Source organism: Bos javanicus, chromosome 11 (genome assembly GCF_032452875.1).
Source record: "Bos javanicus breed banteng chromosome 11, ARS-OSU_banteng_1.0, whole genome shotgun sequence".
Classification (NCBI taxonomy): Eukaryota; Metazoa; Chordata; class Mammalia; order Artiodactyla; family Bovidae; genus Bos; species Bos javanicus.
In genome coordinates, this window is record NC_083878.1 from 24,956,240 (window position 1) to 24,976,292 (window position 20,053).

Here is a 20,053-nt window from a genome sequence, read left to right on the forward strand (position 1 = left end):
CAGAGTTGAGGATTTAAATTCAAATACTGCTCTCTACTAAGGAAATCAAAGTCTCATGTACTCTGCATTGTAGAGAAGGAAAGAAAGCATGGAAATTCAATGGACCTGCAAGATAAAACTTATAACACACAGTTAAACAGCCGTATGTTAAGTTGAACTAATCACTGTATTTTAATACTGCAAAAACACCTGTCATTATTTACACTTCTTTAGTGAAAAAGAAAAACAGAACAAAAAAACACTTTATAACAATACACACCACAAATGGCCTCTACTCAGTCATTGGCAGAACTATAGAATTATTTCAAAATGATCAAAATAATTGAAGTCTAGAAGGGATAAAGTCTAAAGTCATGGGAAATTTTAGTTTCAGTTTCAATGCAATGTTGTATAAATTAAACAAAAATACTATTCCAGACATAAATGACATAGCATTACTTAGTCCTGGTAGGTGAACTCCAAATAATATATATTCCCTCTGGCTTTCATCCACTAAATGTATATTGGGATAGTGTTGATATTTTAAAATATAAACCAAAGGATTCTCACCAAAGCTATGTAATATTAATTTGTTCAAAATTAGGATAAGATAGTTGGATGGCATCACCAACTCAATGGACATGAGTTTGAATAAACTCCAAGAGTTGGTGATGAAGAAACCTGGTGTTGCTACAGTCCATGTGGTCGCATAGACTGAGCGACTGAACTGAACGACTGAACTGAACTGGTAGCATAAATGTAGATTATCCAATTCAATTCCTTAACAAATAATAAACTGAGGATTGAGCCGCACCAATAACCAAAAGTTCAAGTGCTTATTAGGAATGTCTGCGAGCTTCCCTGGAGGCTCAGCAGTAAAAATGACAATGCAGAGGACAAGAGAATGTGAATTCCTTAATGGAGAGCAGTATTTGAGTTTAAATCCTCAACTCTGATACAAGAGAAGTGTGTGTGTGGCCATAGCTATGCATATTTTTCCTTCATTTATTTGGCAATGTGGAGACCACCTGTCAAATAGGAGACTCAGGTTCGATCCCTGAGCCAGGAAGACCCACTGAAGAAGGAAATGGCAACCCAGTTGAGTATTTGTGCCTGGAAAATTCCATGGGGTCGCAAGAGTCGGACATGACCTAGTGACCAAACCACCACCACAATACCACTTCAAAATCTCAGTAGCTGAGGAATGTCTGGGAGAACTGCAAAAATCCCAAAGTTTAGGTATAAGTGTGGAATTGGTAAAGGCAAAATAAAAGTTAATGACAGAATGGAACAATGTAGTCATGCTTGTGGGTGGCATTTCACAAGTCTGTGGCAGGCTCAACAGCATGGGGCAGCAAATTACTAGTTTACTTACAGGGGCAGAACTGACATGCCCAGTCCTCCAAGTACAGATGGGTCTGGAAAAGCAGGAAGCAAAACACCATATGAAAGCATGCTGAACAAACAGAGAAGTGTATGAAACCTTCTCTGACCAAAGTGGAATTCTTCCAGAACATTCCATTAACGCTTCAACCCATGTTACTTCCTCTTCAGCTCTGACATTTCTCAACCTGGCCCTTCTAAATAATGCAATGATAAACTATGAAATAACTGCACTTATTTGCTTACATGTGAGTAAGTGCACAACTGTGAAGTTTTGCAATTTAAAAACTGTATTGAAAATCTGAGTTCCTTATACACTTGTTCCAAGTCTTCCTTCCTGACATACAGGGCACCTAAAAGCAACATCTGATTTTTATGTGACCTACAAAAAGGACCCCAAAACATTTTTAAGAGAAATCCTTCATGCTTTCTGATGTTACAAGAAAAAAAAAAAAAAGTAAGTCCAAAGGGTTCTGAATCAAAAAGTCTGAAAATCAGGTTTCTGAGGCCTGATCTGACACTAGGGTGACCAACTGTACCAGATCACCTGAGACTAAGAGATTTCTCAGGATGGGAGTACAGTTAGTGCTAAAACCAAGGAAGTTCCAGCCAAACCAGGGCTAGCTGGGCTCCCTATGGGTGATGATGGCTAAATCACAACCCACTGGGAGCAAAGTTGCAAACATTTGGATAGAATGAAGGATGTAGAAAGAGGCAAGGTAAACCAGAAGGCCTCCAGGGCCCTTTAGTTGTCATTTATTACAACCCTATGAAATATTTATACCAGGTTTGATTGGAATGTATATTGCATACCATAAGTGTACACTTATGTAGGGTCAGAGGGCACTGGGACTATTTTGTGAAGCTATGCATTAAATTTATTAAATTTGGAGCTATATAAGCTTTAATAGTAAAACAGAGCTAGGAGTTTTTAGTTTTTTTAATTTTCATTTCTATAGCAAAGAGGAAAAATAAGCTGCTTCTAGAAAATACCAAGGCAACAGAGAAAATTCTTTCAATATCCACATCCAACTTAACCCCATTTCTCCTCCTCCCAAATCACTGGAGACCTAGGACATCTGGACAAAAGTTTAAAAACAGAACACATTATTTTGACTTACTGATAGCCACTATGAAAGAATACATTTCCACATTTTTAAGAAAGTAAGAACTTAGAAACAAGTTTTACAAGTAACTATAAAACCCTATAGAAAAGTAAAGGCAACTACAGCTACCAGCAATAACAATAGAGTCATAAAAGAAAAAAGATAAGATCTTGATTTGTTAGAGTATGTTCACTTTCAAATATGTTCCCTAACTTTGGAACTTTAATCCTGAAGAATCCCACTTCAGAGGATAACAAAATAAGTTATATGTAAGATCAAGTCACAAAAGCTCAGGGGTGATAAAATGAGAACAAACATTTGGACTTGCTCTTTCCTCCTCGGGCATTCTAATTTAAGATAATATCTGACTTACTGGGACTAATACAGGTCTTAACGAAAGCATTTCTACCATGAAGATTGAGTGATGAGGAATCTCTGAAAGTACAACTATGAAAGAAGTGTTACTCAGTTACTATTTTTTAAGGCAATAACACCAGGGAAGCTTATAAGAAAATGCCTTCAATCCGAAAAACCTACAATATCCATGATATATACGTTTTTCAGTCATGAATGAACCAGTCTACCAGGTCTCAGCAGCATCTAAAGTACAGTGGTGGCTGGACCTTCACTAGCATTTCTCTAACATGCTCCTTCATGAGAACTGGTCCTATGAAAAGTCTGACATCACCAAGAGATTTCTTACTAGTTACTTCAGGGCAGCCTCAAAGTCTGCTTGTGTATTCACACAGGTGGCTTCGCACACACACTTCCAGGCATAGGTTTCCCCCTGCCTCTTCTGAACGTAGTTTCTCTTCCCAAATCAGTCAACAGTTTGTGCCCAAGTCTATCACAAATGCTGTGGGGACATGAAGGTGTGTGCGAGAGAGGGGATCCAGGCCTTCAGGATAGTTAAACCTGACTTGGGGAGATAAGACATATTCTCATGAGGAGTTCCCAGTGCCAGCAAAATGGACGGCTGTCTTATTAGGAATATGGGGATGCTATCACTTGGCTATTACTTGCATAAATGACAAAGCTTTCATCAAAATAGGTAAGAAATCCATGCTATCTATTTTAAATATATTGGAGTACAATGAATAGACAATAAACAAATACAATAAACAAAAAAATACAATAAACAAACGAATTTGAGTATGTAATAAGTAACATACCAGTGTGCGATAGTAGGCAAGATGAGGCAAGAGTCCTGTTTTCGGGGTTTTTGTTTGTTTGCTTTTTGGTCACACTGTGGGGCACGTGGGATCTTAGTTCCCCGACCAGGGATTGAACCCACGCCCCCTACAGTGGCAGCTCAGAGTCTTAATCACTAGAACACCAGGGAAGTCCTAGGATGAGAGTCTTAATGACCAAAACATCACCTAAACTCAGGAAAGGAAGTCAGGGAAAAGGAATGGTTTTGCTATTATTACCTCAACCGTGGCAACAGCAAAGGAGAGTGGCTTCTCAAGGCTTTTCTTAAAACCCAGGGGTGTGTTAAAAAATAAGCTGCTGGACTAGGTTCTCAAAGGTTCAGGTTTTAATCCTAACTCCTTCACAATCACATCCTCTCTTGCCCTGGTTTTCTACCTGTACTACTTAAGGTTTAAACTAGATGATGGCTAATATTCCCTTAATGAACATTCTGGTAAGCCTTTCCTTGATAAATATATCCCCTTTCCATCTCCTCTGCTCCCTCTCCCTCCCCACTAAATTACAATGTATAATATTAAATTATTCATGAATCAATGACTTTAGTTTTTTGTGTTTATATATTGCTGGCTTTATGGCAACTGGTTAACAAAGCAAAATTCTAGTTCAGATTGTTAACATCATCAGTTTACATTGTCTAGTCCTAATAACCTAGCCAGATTAGTGTGGCATATTACTCAATGTTGTTACAAGAAATTTGGCATAGCTATAATTGCCAATGGTGAAGATCAACTCAAATACTGATGTATTCATTGCTTTTAGCTGGTTTAAAATTGGCTTAGCTACACAGCAACCCAGAGTAAGAAAATGTTTCATTTCTTTTTTAAGACAATCCAGTGACAACATCTAAGTATGACTTTGGTATAAAATGGTTACATAAATATCCTTTCATCTTAAGTCTTATTAAACACATGGTGTTTAGTTAAAAAAAAAAAAAACATTAAGAGCAGAAGAAGATAAATATGGGTTGCAATATCAAACTATTTCTATTATTTTAATGTTGGAAATCTTATTTGGACATCTGAATGTTAGGACTATTAACATCTAGTAACAGCAATGATTTCAAATAAAACGAACTCCAATAAAATGTGAAACAATACAACACTCTTTTAAGTCATTTCACCAGAGAAAAAAGAAATCCAAAATGGAAAAGAAGAACATACTCAAGCTTCCATATCATATTATGGTATGATAAGGTATGATGTCATACCATATTATACTATGGTATGATAAGGAGAATAAGAACAAAAATAAGTCAGATAATTGAGAAATATGCCAGAGAAGTTTTTCAAATACTATTCTTGCTTGTATCTACTAGCTCCACTCTACATTTTAAAATTTGGCCAAATTTTCAAAGTATTTGTTAAACAGTTCCTGCATGTGACATATGTTTCCAGGATACTTCTGACATTGATATAAGAGATTATAAAACATTTAGAAATGAAAATGTTACTCTCCAACAAAAAACACTGTAACTTCCAAGCTTCTTCTGTATTCACAAGATGGAAGAGCATTTGGAAAATAGTAGCTTTCAGTTTTAAAATGTTCAAATAATATACTTTAAAACAAACACAAAAAGTGTAATTGTTCAAGGCAGGGAAGAGACAAGTCTAAATAAGATCTTAAAATTTATTCTAGGACACATTCCCTTTCCTTTGCAGTCTCAATCTTCTTTACTCCATAATAAGTAAATTCTTTTATCCCTTCAGCTGGGAAGGACAATTTTTACTCTACCAAGGTGATGACAGGACCACTGCAGTGCTCACCCAGCAAGAAACACATAAATATGAAGTGGCGTCAACTAGATCAAATGAAGTGTATGCAAGAACTGCTTTGCAACGCATTAATTTAGGAACTCAGTGGAGAGGCTCCTACTATATCTAGCTGATCTAAACTTGAGCTCATGATAACACTGCACGAAGCTATGGTAGATAAAAGTGATAGGTAGCGCCAACAGAACAATTCCACTGACAACACAAACTCCTCCAAGAATTCTTCCAGGCACTGTGATAGGATACATATCTCCATAGCCAACTGTAGTCATAGAGATAATCACCCACCAGCAGGCAGCGGGGATGCTGGCGAAGTCCTTGTTGGATGTTTCCAGGTCCAACCCATGTTCAAGAAGCTGAGAAAGTGCACTAAAGATTGCCATGGCAACACAAATGAAGACAAGTAACATAACCATCTCTCGGTAGCATCGTTTGAGAGTCAAACCAAGTGTCTGAAGACCAATGAAGTGACGGGCCAGCTTAATCACCCAAAAAATCCTCATCATTCTAAGCACCCGCAAGGTGACTCCAGCCCTCTGGAGTTGAGAGTTCTCGCCTGTAAATACGGTCATTAACACGGAGATGTAATACGGTGTGATTGCCAGTAAATCAATGATGTTCAGAGGTCTCTTGACAAACTCACACTTGTTTTTGGAGACGATGAACCTCACGATGCACTCCGCAGTGAACCAACCTATGCAGATAGCTTCAATTATCCTGTCAAGAGAACAAAAGAAGAATTGATCATTTTATTTTTAAGCATTTTAATAGCTCTTAGATTTCTTCAGATAGTACTACACTAACATACTAATTTAGTTACTTTTCCAGAAAACATAAAAGAACAGACAGCATCACCAACATCATCAGACCCACCAGGATGCAACAGAACAACAAATAGTTCAACAAATGAAAACTGAACTTGATGAAGTTCTTATTAATATACAGCATGTAACACCATTAAAAAATTTGTTTGCTTATCACTAATACTGTAGAAAAATCTATCTCTTACATGGTGGCCTGAAATTAACTTATACTCAGCTTGCCACAATATGAAATGTTATTCCATGAGGATAGTGGTTCTCTAGTGCGATGTAAGTTATTAGGTGAATCAGAAGGACATGGTTCCTACAGACGGAGGACATACCCAAGTTTTTGATGATTTATTTCTTGGTAAATAAGAGTGAACTCAAGATTATTTCCTAAAATGTTACTGTTATTTCTTTTTCTCTACAGGCTTATGTGGGAGACACTGAATCTGAGCCTGCTTCTAAAAGCTTTGCAGGAATGCCAGTGCCTTCACCAGGAGAGCACCAGATCATGACCATCCTTATCACGAGTGTCACAGTGGAAAAAAGGCTGAAGATTCCTACAATGGAGCAAAATAATCACTAGAATTTTCCCAACGACCCAACAAGTTTGCTTGTTTGTCTTCCATAGCTGTTTTCATGCATCATGTATTTTTTTAAGTATAAGGTCACATTTTACCTGCTGCTGCTGCTGCTAAGTCGCTTCAGTACTGTCCGACTCTGTGCGACCCCATAGACGGCAGCCCACCAGGCTCCCCGTCCCTGGGATTCTCCAGGCAAGAACACTGGAGTGGGTTGCCATTTCCTTCTCCAATGCATGAAAGTGAAAAGTGGAAGTGAAGTCTCAAAGTCGTGTACGACTCTTCACGACCCCATGGACTGCAGCTTACCAGGCTCCTCCTTCCATGGGATTTTCCAGGCAAGAGTACTGGAGTGGGGTGCCATTGCCTTCTCCGCACATTTTACCTAGATCAGTATTTACCAACCTTTTCACATTACTGCACACACAGAAAAGCATGTAATTAATAGAGCATACTGGCATCAGGGGTAGCATTTCTGAAGTGGAAGCCAACCAGTCTTGCCTCAGAATACTGGTTAGGAAGCCCTGATAAAGAGTGAGAGGTAAGGCTAAAGTGATTATTAATTAAATTACATTTTAAAATTCAAAGTTATAATTGAGACTTCCCTGGTGGTGCAGTTGGTTAAGAATTTGTCTTCCAATGCAGCGGACGCAGGTTTGATTCCTGCTTGGGGAACTAAGATCTCACATGCCTCAGAGCAACTGAGCCCGCATCACAACTAGAGAGTCCACACGCCGTGACGAAAGATCCTGGGTGCTGTAACTAAGATTCAACGCAGCCCAATAAGTAAACAAATACTTATTTACTTTAAGACATAGTAATCATTATACCATCATTCATTTTTTCCCACTTAATTCAGTCTTGCTACTGACCTAGACCCAAACCTGAGAGGTACAATGGAGAGAGAAGAAAATAAAGCGGGTGGGATGGTAAGGTTTGTGGGGTGACAATTTGAAAAGAATTACCCACGGTGCATTGCACAGAACACAAACTGCACTGGATGTTACTCATTGAGATTAATAAATAAAGTGAACCATGTTCCCCTACTACAGATGCTGGGAAAGACTAAGGGCAGGAGGAGAAGGGGGCGATAGAGGATGAGACGGTTGGATGGCATCACTGACTCAATGGATGTGAGTTTGAGCAAACTCTAGGAGATGGTGAAGGACAAGGAAGCCCCGCTGTAATCCATGGGGTCACAAACCATCAGATACAACTTAGCCACTGAACAACAACAATCTATTTACAGTGGTTCCCAGAGACACAGAGATTAATTTTATTTATTTATTGAATAGGTGATACATTCACATGGTTTAAATTTCAAAGGTTAAAAAAATTATAGAGTGCCCTATTCCCCCAGCACTCAATTCCCCAGTGTTCATCTCAGTCCCGATTCCTCAGGGCCGTGGTTAGAAGGGCAAGAGCCATTGACCACCAAGAAAGCGGAAACCTAAGTGTATTAATTTCTTGAGGCTACTGTAAAAACTTGGTGGCTTGAGACTAGAGAAATCTACTTTTTCACAAATCCAGAGGTCGGAAGTGCCAAATCATTATCATCAAGCCAAAATCAAGGGTGAGGAGGACCCACTCCCTCCGGAGGCTCCAGGGTAGAATCCATTCCTCACCTCCTCCAGCTCCTGGTTGGCATCCCTTGGCCTGGAGCCACATCACTCCTATCTCTGCCTCTGTGGCCACTGTGTTAAGTCTCCCTCTGCTTCCACCGTGTAAAGGATACATGTGTAAGGATACACCATGTAAAGATACATCTGATAGCATTTAGAACCTCTGGGACAACCCAAGACACACTCCCATCTCAAAGTTCTTAATGTAATCGTATCTGCATGATTCCTTTTGATATATAAGGCAATATCCACCAGGGGCTACCCAGGTGGCGCTAGTGGTGAAGAACCTGCCTGCTAATGCAGGTAGACATAACAGACACAGGTTCAATCCCTGGGTTGGGAAGATCCCCTGGAGGAGGGCACGGCAACCCACTCCACTATTCTTGCCTGGAGAATCACCTGGACAGAGGAGCCTCACGGGCTACAGTCCATAGGGTCGCAAAGTCAGACACGACTGAAGTGACTTAGCATGCACAGTGTAAACTGGCTGCCAGCAATTAGGACCTGCCTTTTTTTGTGGAGAAGGGATTATTTTTCAGCCTACACACAAACCAACCAGAAAGATGAAGTCCGCAGTAAAAGTAATCCAACCTACTGCCTGGTGAGGGAGGTCAGCCGATGAAATCACAGCTGTCCCTGTTTCTCTATTACCTGCGGCTTGGCACATAGACCCCATTAATTGGTGGCTGGCAGCAGCTTCTCTGTCCCCATTAGACTATCAATAAAAGCTACTGCCATAATGGCTTCTATGAGCCCCGAGGCTTAGAAAACTGGGATGGTAATGAAACTCGGTAGATCTAGAAAACAAGAGGCTGAGTTTTTTCAATATGCAGTTTTTATAAACATAATAGCATGCATCCCTTCTCTCTGACAATGCTCATCAAATACTCCATGCATTCCCCCATACCTCTAGCCCTTTGCAGTTAGGCAGGGTCATGTGACCAGTTCTGATCAATGAGCTGTGAGCAAAATGACTACAGTTCAGGGCAGCGGCAATGAAGAGTAGGTGGGAATTTTCTTCCCTGCCATGGCAACCTGAAAACCATGTGTCCTAAGAGGCTCCAAGATGGTATGGTCTCTATCAGCCCAAGTCCCTGCGTATATGTGCAGAGAAAGACAGACATTCCCCATCCTGACTCTGATTGGATATGGTAATGTGAGCAAGCAATACATCTCTGTTGTGTTAAGTCACCAAGATTTCTAAGTTGGCTGTTTGTTGTTGATGTTGTTTAGTTGCTAGTCATGTTTGACTCTTTTGCAACTCCAAGGACTGTAGCCCACCAGGATCCTCTCTGTCCATGGGATTTCCCAGGCAAGAATACTGGAGTGGGTTGCATTTCTTCCTCCAGGGGATCTTCCCGACCCAGGGTTTAAACTTGCGTCTCCTGCATTAGCAGATGGAGTCTTTACCACTGAGCCACCACGGAAGCCTATCCAAGGTAATAAACTGGTAAATTCAGTAAGTAATAATATATGCACTCAAAAGGGATTGCAAAAGCACAAAGCAACCATAATAATAATTTTCTTAGATCAGCTGCGGGTCTTTCCCGTTCCCCAGCTAAAGTACGATGTCTCCTCTCCAGCCAGACATGAACAAGAGCTCTGGACCTGATGCAGAGAGCCCTGCTGCTGTTCTCACTCTGATCTTCTAAGGGCTCTCCCAGCAATAAAATCCTAAGATTCGATTAAATTAAGAAGAGTAAAAATACTAATTGTGCCAAAAACACCAGAACATTTTCAGCTAATTACTTCCACTAGCAGCCAAATTGTTCAGATTTAAAAGGAGGAAATCCAAATGATGCAAAATAATCTTTCAGTAAGGAAATTTCAAAGAGATAAAGTCATCTGTAATGAGGCCCACTGGGCTCCTCCTGCCCCACCCCCCAAGTCAGACACAGTTTATACAGAATTCCACGCAAAAGGGATGAATCAGTGAGAAACCCCAGGCATCCCTCTTTCACCAAGGATTATGCCAAAGCATTCTCCAACAACAAACACTAGGGAGCCTGCCAAACCTCCCTATGTTTCCAAATGGCACTGTCACCAAAGCCACCTCCAGCAACTGATGGAAAACTTGAGTGCTGTGTTACCGAGCATTACAGCCAGCGACTGGGTACTCCGTGGGCTACTTGTACAAAAAACAAGTTGGAAAAAAAGAACAGAAGATACTGAAGGATACCAGACGCCGCAAAGCCCATTCTGATTTCTTTTGAGGCCCACCGATATAGAAGCTAATGAATTTACAGCCTAAAATACAGTTCCCACTTATTCAGGCTTCTCAACTGGGCAGACATCATCTCATTTAACCTTTTTCAAGACCTCTAGGGCGTGTGTATTTCCCCTAATACCTCCATTTTACAGACGACAAAACTGAGGCTGAAAGTTAAACATCTCTTCAAGATCACATAATGAAGAAATTGCTGTGGCACAGGTAATGAAACCCAGATCTACTGGGCTTTGAAGCACTAAGGAACACCTGAACACGCTTATAATTTTATGGCAATGTTCACTGTTAATATTAAATGATATATGTCAATCTCTTCATCTCCATGGTTGATGTATTAAAGCAGATTTTTCACACTGCTGGTTCTTAACCCATAATGGATCAAAATTGACAGAGGTCTTTTTTTTTTTTGGAAATTAAACAGAAATATTAGAGTGCATCAAAGTATAAAACTTTTGCTTCAGTTATATATAATTGTATACTAAATTACGATGAAAAATGTATTCCTTTCTGTAGGCACTGGACGACCTCAAAGCTTGCTGGCAATCACCAGTCATTCTAATTCCCCTAACTGATCCCTCATAATAGAAGGCACTTATGGCAATGACTCAGAGGTTTACAAACAGGCTCCACAGGAGAACAAATGCTTTTAGTTCTACCCGGCGCCCTCTTGCCTGCAAGAGACCAGGACAGGACACAAGAGACCATTAACTATGTCGTGTGAGGTGAACCTCCGCCTCCCTCTGGGTGCTATCTTCTCATCTTTTTCCCCTCATTATTCTATTTTGAAAAATTTCAAACATGGAACAAATTCATTAATATTTTAAATATACTTGCTTTTCACCTATTCACCCCTTTATCCAGGTATTAATCTATCTTTTGGGAGGGATGCATTTTAAAGTAAATCCAGGACTTCCTTGCTGGCACAGTGGATAAGAATCTGCCTGGCATTGCAGGAGGCATGGGCTCAATCCCTGGTCCAGGAAGATCCCACATGCTGAGGGGCGGCTAAGCCCCTGCACCACAACTATTGAGCCTGTGTCCTAGAGGCCGGGAGCCGCAACTACTGAAGCCTGTCTGCCCTAGAGCCTGGGCCCTGCAACAAGAGAAGCTATCACAATCAGAAGCACTGCAACTAGAGAAAAGCCGCATAGCAAGGAAGACCCAGAACAGCCAAAAATAATAAATAAATAAAATTATTTTTAAAAAGCAATGAAGATCCAGATGAGCCAAAAATAATTAATTTAAAAATAAAGTAAATCCAGACATCAATGCATTTCCATCTAAAAGCTTCAGAGTGCATATTATTAGCCAGAGTTCAATATCTGTTTCATTTTTTTCTTTTGATTTGAACTTTACATGCAATGGAGCACACAAACCTTGAGTGCATATTAACTGAGGTTTGACAAATGCATGACTTCTATAACCAAAACTCCTATTAAGATATAGAGCATTCACATCACCTGAGAGTTCCCTGCCTTATTCATCTTTGTATCTCCTGCCCTTACTTCCCACGTTCATCAGACACATAACAAGTGTTAAACAGCTTTTTGCCCAGTACAATATAAGTGGCCTTGACAGAACTTGAAGGACAAGAATGGCTTCTTCTGGAAGCTTTATAAGATAACTGAAGTCTGCCATCAAAAATGGTGCTGAATTCAGTTGGACCCTTGTCTTACACCAAGTATAAAAGTTAACTCAACATGAATTAAAGCTAAATGTAAGACCTAAGATAATTTTTTTTAATTCGTATTAGAAAACATAGAGGGAACGCTTCATAACATTTGACTTGGCCATGATTTCTTGGACATGACACAGAAAGAACAAACAACAAAAATAAAGAGAGACAAATGAGACTTGCCTCAAACTTAAAAGCTTCTGTGCATCAACAAACACAACTGAGTGAAAAGGCAAGCTACAGAAGAGAAAATATTTGCAAATCATGTATCTGATGAGAGATTAACATCCAGAATATATATCAAACCCCTACAACTCAACAACAAAAAAATCAAACAATCCGACTTAAAAATGAGCAAAGGATCTGCATAGACATTTCTCAAAGATGATACACAAATGGCCAACAAGCATTTGAAAAGATGCTCTATGTCACTAATCATCTGAGAAATGAAATCATCAAAGTCATCAAGTCATCAAGATCATCAGAAGATACCATCTCACATCCTTTAGGATGCCTACTATTAGAAACAGAAAACAAGTATCGATGAGTATGTGGTGAAATTGAAATCTCTGTGTACTATTGTTAGGACTCCAAAATAGTGCAGCAGTTACGGAAAACAGTACCAAAGTTCCTCAAAAAATTAAAAATAGAACTTCCATATGATCCAGCAATCCCATTTCTGGGTATATACCCAAAAGAACTGAAAGCAGGATGTGGAAGACCTGTGTTCTCAGAAGCACAATTCGCAATAGTCAACAGGTGGAAGCAACCCAAACGTCCACTGACGAAGGAATCAATAAACAGAATGTGTCATAGTCTTACAATGGAATATTATTCAGCTTTACAAAGGAAGAAAATCCTGTCACATGCTAAAAAATGGATGAGGGTTCAGGATATTATACTAAGTGAAAGAAAGTCATCACACACTCACAAAGACAAACACTGTATGATTCTACCTACATGGGCTCCCTGATAGCTCAGCTGGTAAAGAATCCACCTGCAATGCAGGAGACCCTGTTCAATTCCTGGGATGGGAAGATCTGCTGGAGAAGGGATAGGCTACCCACTCTAGTGTTCTTGGGCTTCACTGTGGCTCAGCTCCTAAAGAATCCACCTGCAATGAGGGAGACCTGGGTTCAATCCTTGGGTTGGGAAGATATCCTGGAGAAGGGAAAGGCTACCCACTCCAGTATTCTGGCCTTGAGAATTTCAAGGACTGTATAGTCCATGGGGTTGCAAAGGGTCGGATGTGACTGAGGGACTTTCACTTTCACCTATATGAGGTATATAAAGTAGTCAAATTTAAAAGTAGAGTGGTGGTTACCAGGGGCTGAGGGAAAAGGAAAAAGAGAAATTGTTGTTTAATGGGTATTCCTCCTAACACCTCCATATTACCAATGACAAAACTGAGGCTGAAAAGTTAAACAGCTTTTCCAAGATCACACAATTAAGAAATGGCAGTGGCAGGACGGAGAAGGCGATGGCACCCACTCCGGTACTCTTGTCTGGAAAATCCCATGGACGGAGGAGCCTGGTAGGCCGAAGTCCATGGGGTTGCGAAGAGTCGGACACAACTGAGCAACTTCACTTTCACTTTTCACTTTCATGCATTGGAGAAGGAAATGGCAACCCACTCCAGTGTTCTTGCCTGGAGAATCCCAGGGACGGGGGAGCCTGATGGGCTGCCGTCTACGGGGTCGCACAGAGTCGAACACGACTGAAGTGATTTAGCAGCAGCAGCAGTGGCACAGGAAATAAAACATGGATCTACTAGGCTTTGAAGCACTAAGAAACATTTGAAGGTGCTAATGACTTTTATAACAATGTTCATTATTAATGTTAAACGATATATGTCAATCTCTTAGTCTCTATGGTTTATGTATTAGAGCAGCAGTTTTCACTCTTCTGGTTCTTAACACAGTTTCAGATATGCAAGATGGTAAATTTTATATTATGTATTTTTTACCATGATAAAAAAAGAAAAAGGAGAGAAGGCAGTGGGATTTAAACCCATGCTCTCAAAGGAACTGGAGCCTTAATTCAGACTCTTAGACCATGTGCCCATGCTACCCACTGGGTCAAACTAAAACAATGGTGCTGATGCTGCCATTAAAGCAGTGACTTACATTCTGCCTTACTGCAGAAGGATTTAAGGTGATTGTGCCCGTCATTCGCTCCAGCCAGAACCTGATTAAAATTCAATATTACAGAGACAATTAAGAAAGCTAAAATATAAAGGGGCTTCCCTTGTGGCTCAGCTGGTAAAAAATCCGCCTGCAATACAGGAGACCTGGGTTCTATCCCTAGGTTGGGAAGATCCCCCTGGAGAAGGGAAAGGCTACCCACTCCAGTATTCTGGCCTGGAGAAATTCCATGGACTGTAAAGACCATGGGGTTGCCAAGAGCTGGACATGAATGAACAACTTTCACTTCACTTCAATATATAAAAAAATCGAAGATTGAATATTTTTAGTAAATATGTGACTTGAAAAAGTTAAATGAATGACACAAATATACAAAAGAACAGAAAACATCTGCAATATTTATTGTATATGTACGTTATATAAACACTATATACATAAGTATACATATGTAATTATAATAAAATCATATTTAAAAGCAAGTACAATGTCACAGTGATTAAGAATATAGCATAAAAAATGATTTATTATTTCAAACCTCAATAGCTGTTTCTTTTCAAATGAAATAGAATTTTAGGATTCAAGTTTATAGTTTTGGTGGGGAAAAATGAAATATAAGTCCCTTAAAGGAAACGTCTAGTCAAAGCTATGGTTTTCCCAGTAGTCATGTATGGATATGAGAGTTGGACTGTGAAGAAGGCTGACTGCCGAAGAATTGATGCCTTTGAACTGTGGTGTTGGAGAAGACTCTTGAGAGTCCCTTGGACTGCAAGGAGATCCAACCTAGTCCATTCTGAAGGAGATCAACCCTAGGATTTCTTTGGAAGGAATGATGCTAAAGCTGAAACTCCCATGCTAAGACTTGACTCATTGGAAAAGACTCTGATGCCGGGAGGGGTTGGGGGCAAGAGGAGAAGGGGATGACAGAGGATGAGATGGCTGGATGGCATCACTGACTCGATGGACGTGAGTCTCAGTGAACTCCAGGAGTTGGTGATGGACAGGGAGGCTTGGCATGCTGCGGTTCATGGGGTCGCAAAGAGTCAGACACGACTGAGCGACTGAACTGAACTGAAAGGCACATACATGTTGACAAACAAATATAAGATAAATGATAATAGACTGAGATCATTTTTTACACGAAATAAAAATATGAACATGAAACTGTCCAACAAAGGAAGATTTTTAAAAATATTTATTTTTGGTTGTACCGGGTCTTTGTTGCAGCATACGAGATCTTTAGTTGCAGCATGTGGGATCTAGTTCCCTGACCAGAGATAGAACCTGGGCCTCCTGCACTAGAAGCATGGAGTCTTAGCTGCTAGACCACCAAGGATGTCCAAAGACGGTGATGTTGATGTTCAGTTGCTCAGTCGTGTCTCACTCTTTGCGACCCCATGAACTGCAGCACTCCAGGCTTCCCTGTCCTTCACCAACTTCAGAGTTTGTCCAAAGATAGGGGAATCTTGAAGCAAGTAACCCTTCTCCACTAATAACATGCTGTGAAACCATGGATACACTGTTCAATCTCTCTTCCTAAATTTTCCTCAATGATTAAATGATGAGAATGCCAGGAGGACCTATCTCTCAGGTTGTCTTAAGGATTAAAGGAATTAGGGACTTCCCTTGTCCAGTGGTCCAGTGGTTAAGAATCTGCCTTGCAATGCAAGGTATGTGGGTTCCATCCCTGGTCCAGGAATGAAAATCCCACATGTCATGGAGCCACCAAGCCCATGCATCACAACTAGAGAGTCCTTGCACCACAACAGAAGACCCTGGTGTGCCACAACTAAGACACAGCCAAATAAATAGACCGATAAAATTTTTTAAATAATAAACATCAAAAAAAAGGAACTGAATTAATATGAAATAATAGTAAAAGCTTAGTAAATTGTGTCTATAATTGTCACTATTACAAACCATCTCTGGACTCATAGTCTTCCCTTCATACTCAAAAGGAGATCACTTCAGTATTTTCCTGAGTGCAAAGAGAAGGCAAGGATGAATGTTTCATCTTTTCATTTTCTCTTCTCCCAAGAATTCTGCTTATATTTTTATACACTGCTGGCTGTAGCATAAAGTGGTAAAAACCTCTTAAAAGAGCAATTGCCAGGCTGCGTCAAGCTTTATACTGCACATGAGACCCAGCCACCCACTCAAGGAATTTATCTTACAAACACACTCTCATATTTACAAAAGAATATGTACAATGAGACTCACTGTTTGTAATACCCAAGGATAAAAAAACAAACAAACATCTATCCATTGGAGACTCATTATATAAATGTATTTCCCGAAGTCATCAGGTTGAATCATAGGAAATTGACATTGGGAATTTAACAACTCTACCTTATGCCATGTAGCCACAAAAAGGAATGTGGTGAGGTGCATTACTGTGATTTGATGTGAAGCAGGCTTCATGACATACAGGTGCAGAACAGTGCATATATTATGCTCTAATTGTGTGTGTATGTGTGCATACATGTACTAGAAGGATACTTAAGAAACTGTTGGCTGCTGCCTCCAGAGAGGGAGCCTGGGGCAGGATGGAAACTCATTTTTTATTTTATTACCTTTGGTAATGTTAAATGATTTACCATGTGCCCATATTATTTTTCCAATTAAGAAAAAATTTTAAAGAAAAATGAAAAAGTATGCCCAACTAGAAGAGCAAGCACTATGATGGAGTTACCAGTGACTTGAATCAAGCAGCACACTCCCAAGAGAGGCACAGAAAGAAAAGTTGCACCCTTCCTACCCCAAGCTTTCAGACTGAAACATATGAGGCATTTCCAATCACATTTCCAACAGGTCTGTACTGTCTGATGATACCTGGTATAACAAAAATTTCCAACGAATTGCACATCACCATCCACTACATTCTCTACAGTCTTTTTCATGTCCTTATAAGAGTTTTTGCCACAAGTCCAATGGGAGAAAAAGATCAATTAAAAAAAAAAAAAACCACCTGATTTTTTTCTTATGTACTTTAATTACCTTACAAAAAAAAATCCACTCATACATGTTTATCCTTCTACTCTAGATCAATAATGAGAATACATTAAATACTTAAAGTACCAAGCATTTTTCTGTAAATTTACACATACTAATTCACTTAATTCTCACAACTGAATGCAATAGGTTTTATTTTTCCCCACCTATAAATGAGGAAACTGAAGCAAAGATAAGTTACTTGCTCATGCCACACAGCTAATTAATGGCAGATTAATAATATATACTCATTGGTTATGTAATACATTGAATCCTGGCTGGGATTTATGCATTTCCTTATGGTTGTAATTAATGTACACTTGTTATTTTATGTTCCTCACTTTGTATTACTTTGCTTACTAATGCCTGTGTTTGGATGGCATCTTTAGGACATGTGGTAGGATAAAAACAAGGATAAACAGAAAGGTCAGTCTTCTACCACTGGGGATTGGCTACAGAGGACTGGACTCCCCTTTGGAGTTTTTAAGGGGTCGCTACTATTCTACTGGGCTTCCCTGATGGCTCAGATCGTAAAGAATCTGCCTGCAAAGCAGGAGATGCAGGTTCGATCCCTGGGTTGGGAAAATCCCCTGGAGGAGGGCATGGCAACCCACTCCAGTATCTTGCCTGGAGAATGCAACAGACAGAGGAGCTTGGCAGAATCAGTCCATAGGGTCACAAAGAGTTGGACACAACTGAAGCGACTTAGCATACACACACACATGAGCATACATCCCAGAACCCTTTATTGTCCTCCCTGTCTGATGGGTCAGCAAGCTTCCACAAAGGGAGGCAAGGAATGTCCAAGGCTTCATCTGAGTCTCCTACGATGGGGGATGCAATGTCCTGGAGTAAGGATGGAGTGACAATCTGTTACTTGGATGTGCTTCTAAGCCGGTGGAGCACGTTAATTCATTCATCACACAGTGAAGTTTGTGAATTCCTACTGTATGCCAGAAGCCAAAGAGCCCCCGAGAGGTCTAGAAAGGTGACTTATACATATAACTTAATTATAGTTATGCAAGGTGTCATCACTGGAGGAAGCTGGGTGAAGGGTACACTGGAGCTCTCAGTATTACTTTTGCAACTTCTTGTGAGTATAAAAGGATTTCAAAATAAAAAGTTTCTTTAAAAACAACAAAACAGGGGCTTCCCTACAGTGGCTAAGACTCTAAGCTCCCAATGCAGGGGGCCCAAGTTCGATCCCCGCTCATGGAACTAGGTCTCACATGCTGCAACTAAGAGTTTGCATGCCAAAACTAAAATATCCCACATGCTACAGAGAAGATCAAACATCCCGAGTGCCTCAACTAAGACCCAGCACAGCCAAATAAATAATTTTAAACAGCAACAACAAAAAGAAGGCCGAATTTAACCTAAAAAACATCTTAGTGAAAGGTAAGATATACCCTCCCCAACAACAACCTTGCCTGTAGAAACTCAAATGTAAAATGAAGAGTGATAAATGCTGTAATCAACATGCATTAAGTTCAGAAGAAAGTTAAGTTTTCCTTCATCTGGGGGATTATGGAAAACTTCTTCAAGAAAGTGGCGATTTAATCTGTCATGGAAAGACCAGCACAAGCAAAGGCAGGAAGGTGCTGATAAACCAGGAGCAATGAAAGCAATTACATTAAAAAAAAAAAAAAGTCCAAGGCAGGTAATAAAGACAGAAAGGTAAATTAAACCCTGAAGTTTATTTGATGTTAATAATCATGGGTACCATTTACTGAAATGACTCCTATGAGGCTGGTAATTTCAATATACCATGTCATAAGCATATATGGAAAGGAGCCAGGTTATCAAATTGTTAACAGTGGTTAGTCCAAGAGAAAGAGGACGACTGGCAGGTAAATTACTATAAAGTACGAATCCATTTTTTTGCCATAAACATCTATGAATAGCTGAATTTTTCACAATTAGAACGTATTCAAGTATTAATTATGTGATTCTTTAAATAACTTTCTTAAACTTTTATTCTTTTATTTATTTATTTATTTTCATTTTTGGCTGTGCTGGGTCTTCGTTGCTGCATGGGCTCTTTCTCTAGTTGCAGCAGTCGGGGGCCTATTCTCTAGTTGCGGTGCGCAGCCTTTTCACTGCAGCGGCTTCTCTTGTAGAGCACGGGCTCTAGGCACATGGGCTTCAGTAGTTGTGGCGCGTGGGCTTCGCTGCTCCACAGCACATGGGATCTTTCCAGACCAGGGATCAAAACTGTGTCTCCTGCACTGGCAGGTAATTCTTTACCAGTGAGCCACCAGGAAAGCCTTTTAAATAACTTTTAAGGATACATTATTACCTTCAGGGCCCACAAGTTGGTCATGACTATTGCATTATTCCTATTGTACAGATATGAAAACAAGTTCCAAGCTAAGTCAGTGCCCTGGCTGAGGGGATGGGACTACAGCAGGGACATATCTGCTGGGGAGGAGACTGAAAACAGGAGATCTGGCTATGGAATTACTAAAATATGCAAAAACAAAAAAAAGGCCAGAAACCAAGCAGTGATGGTAGAATAAGGAGAGGAGGGGCCAGGTCAGAAAAGTCACAGGCGCAGAAAA

The 20,053-nt window shown here is 40.1% G+C and overlaps 1 protein-coding gene across 1 annotated transcript in view; it reads right to left on the minus strand.

Moving 5' to 3' along the window:
- Positions 1–5,292: 5,292 nt before the first annotated feature.
- KCNG3 (potassium voltage-gated channel modifier subfamily G member 3) overlaps positions 5,293–20,053 on the minus strand; it is a 52,832-nt gene continuing 38,071 nt past the window's right edge. Inside the window, exon 2 of the mRNA XM_061432197.1 lies at positions 5,293–6,166. Within this exon, the coding sequence (XP_061288181.1) occupies positions 5,521–6,166 (646 nt within the window). The 3' untranslated portion in view covers positions 5,293–5,520. The remainder of the gene's footprint in view (positions 6,167–20,053) is intronic.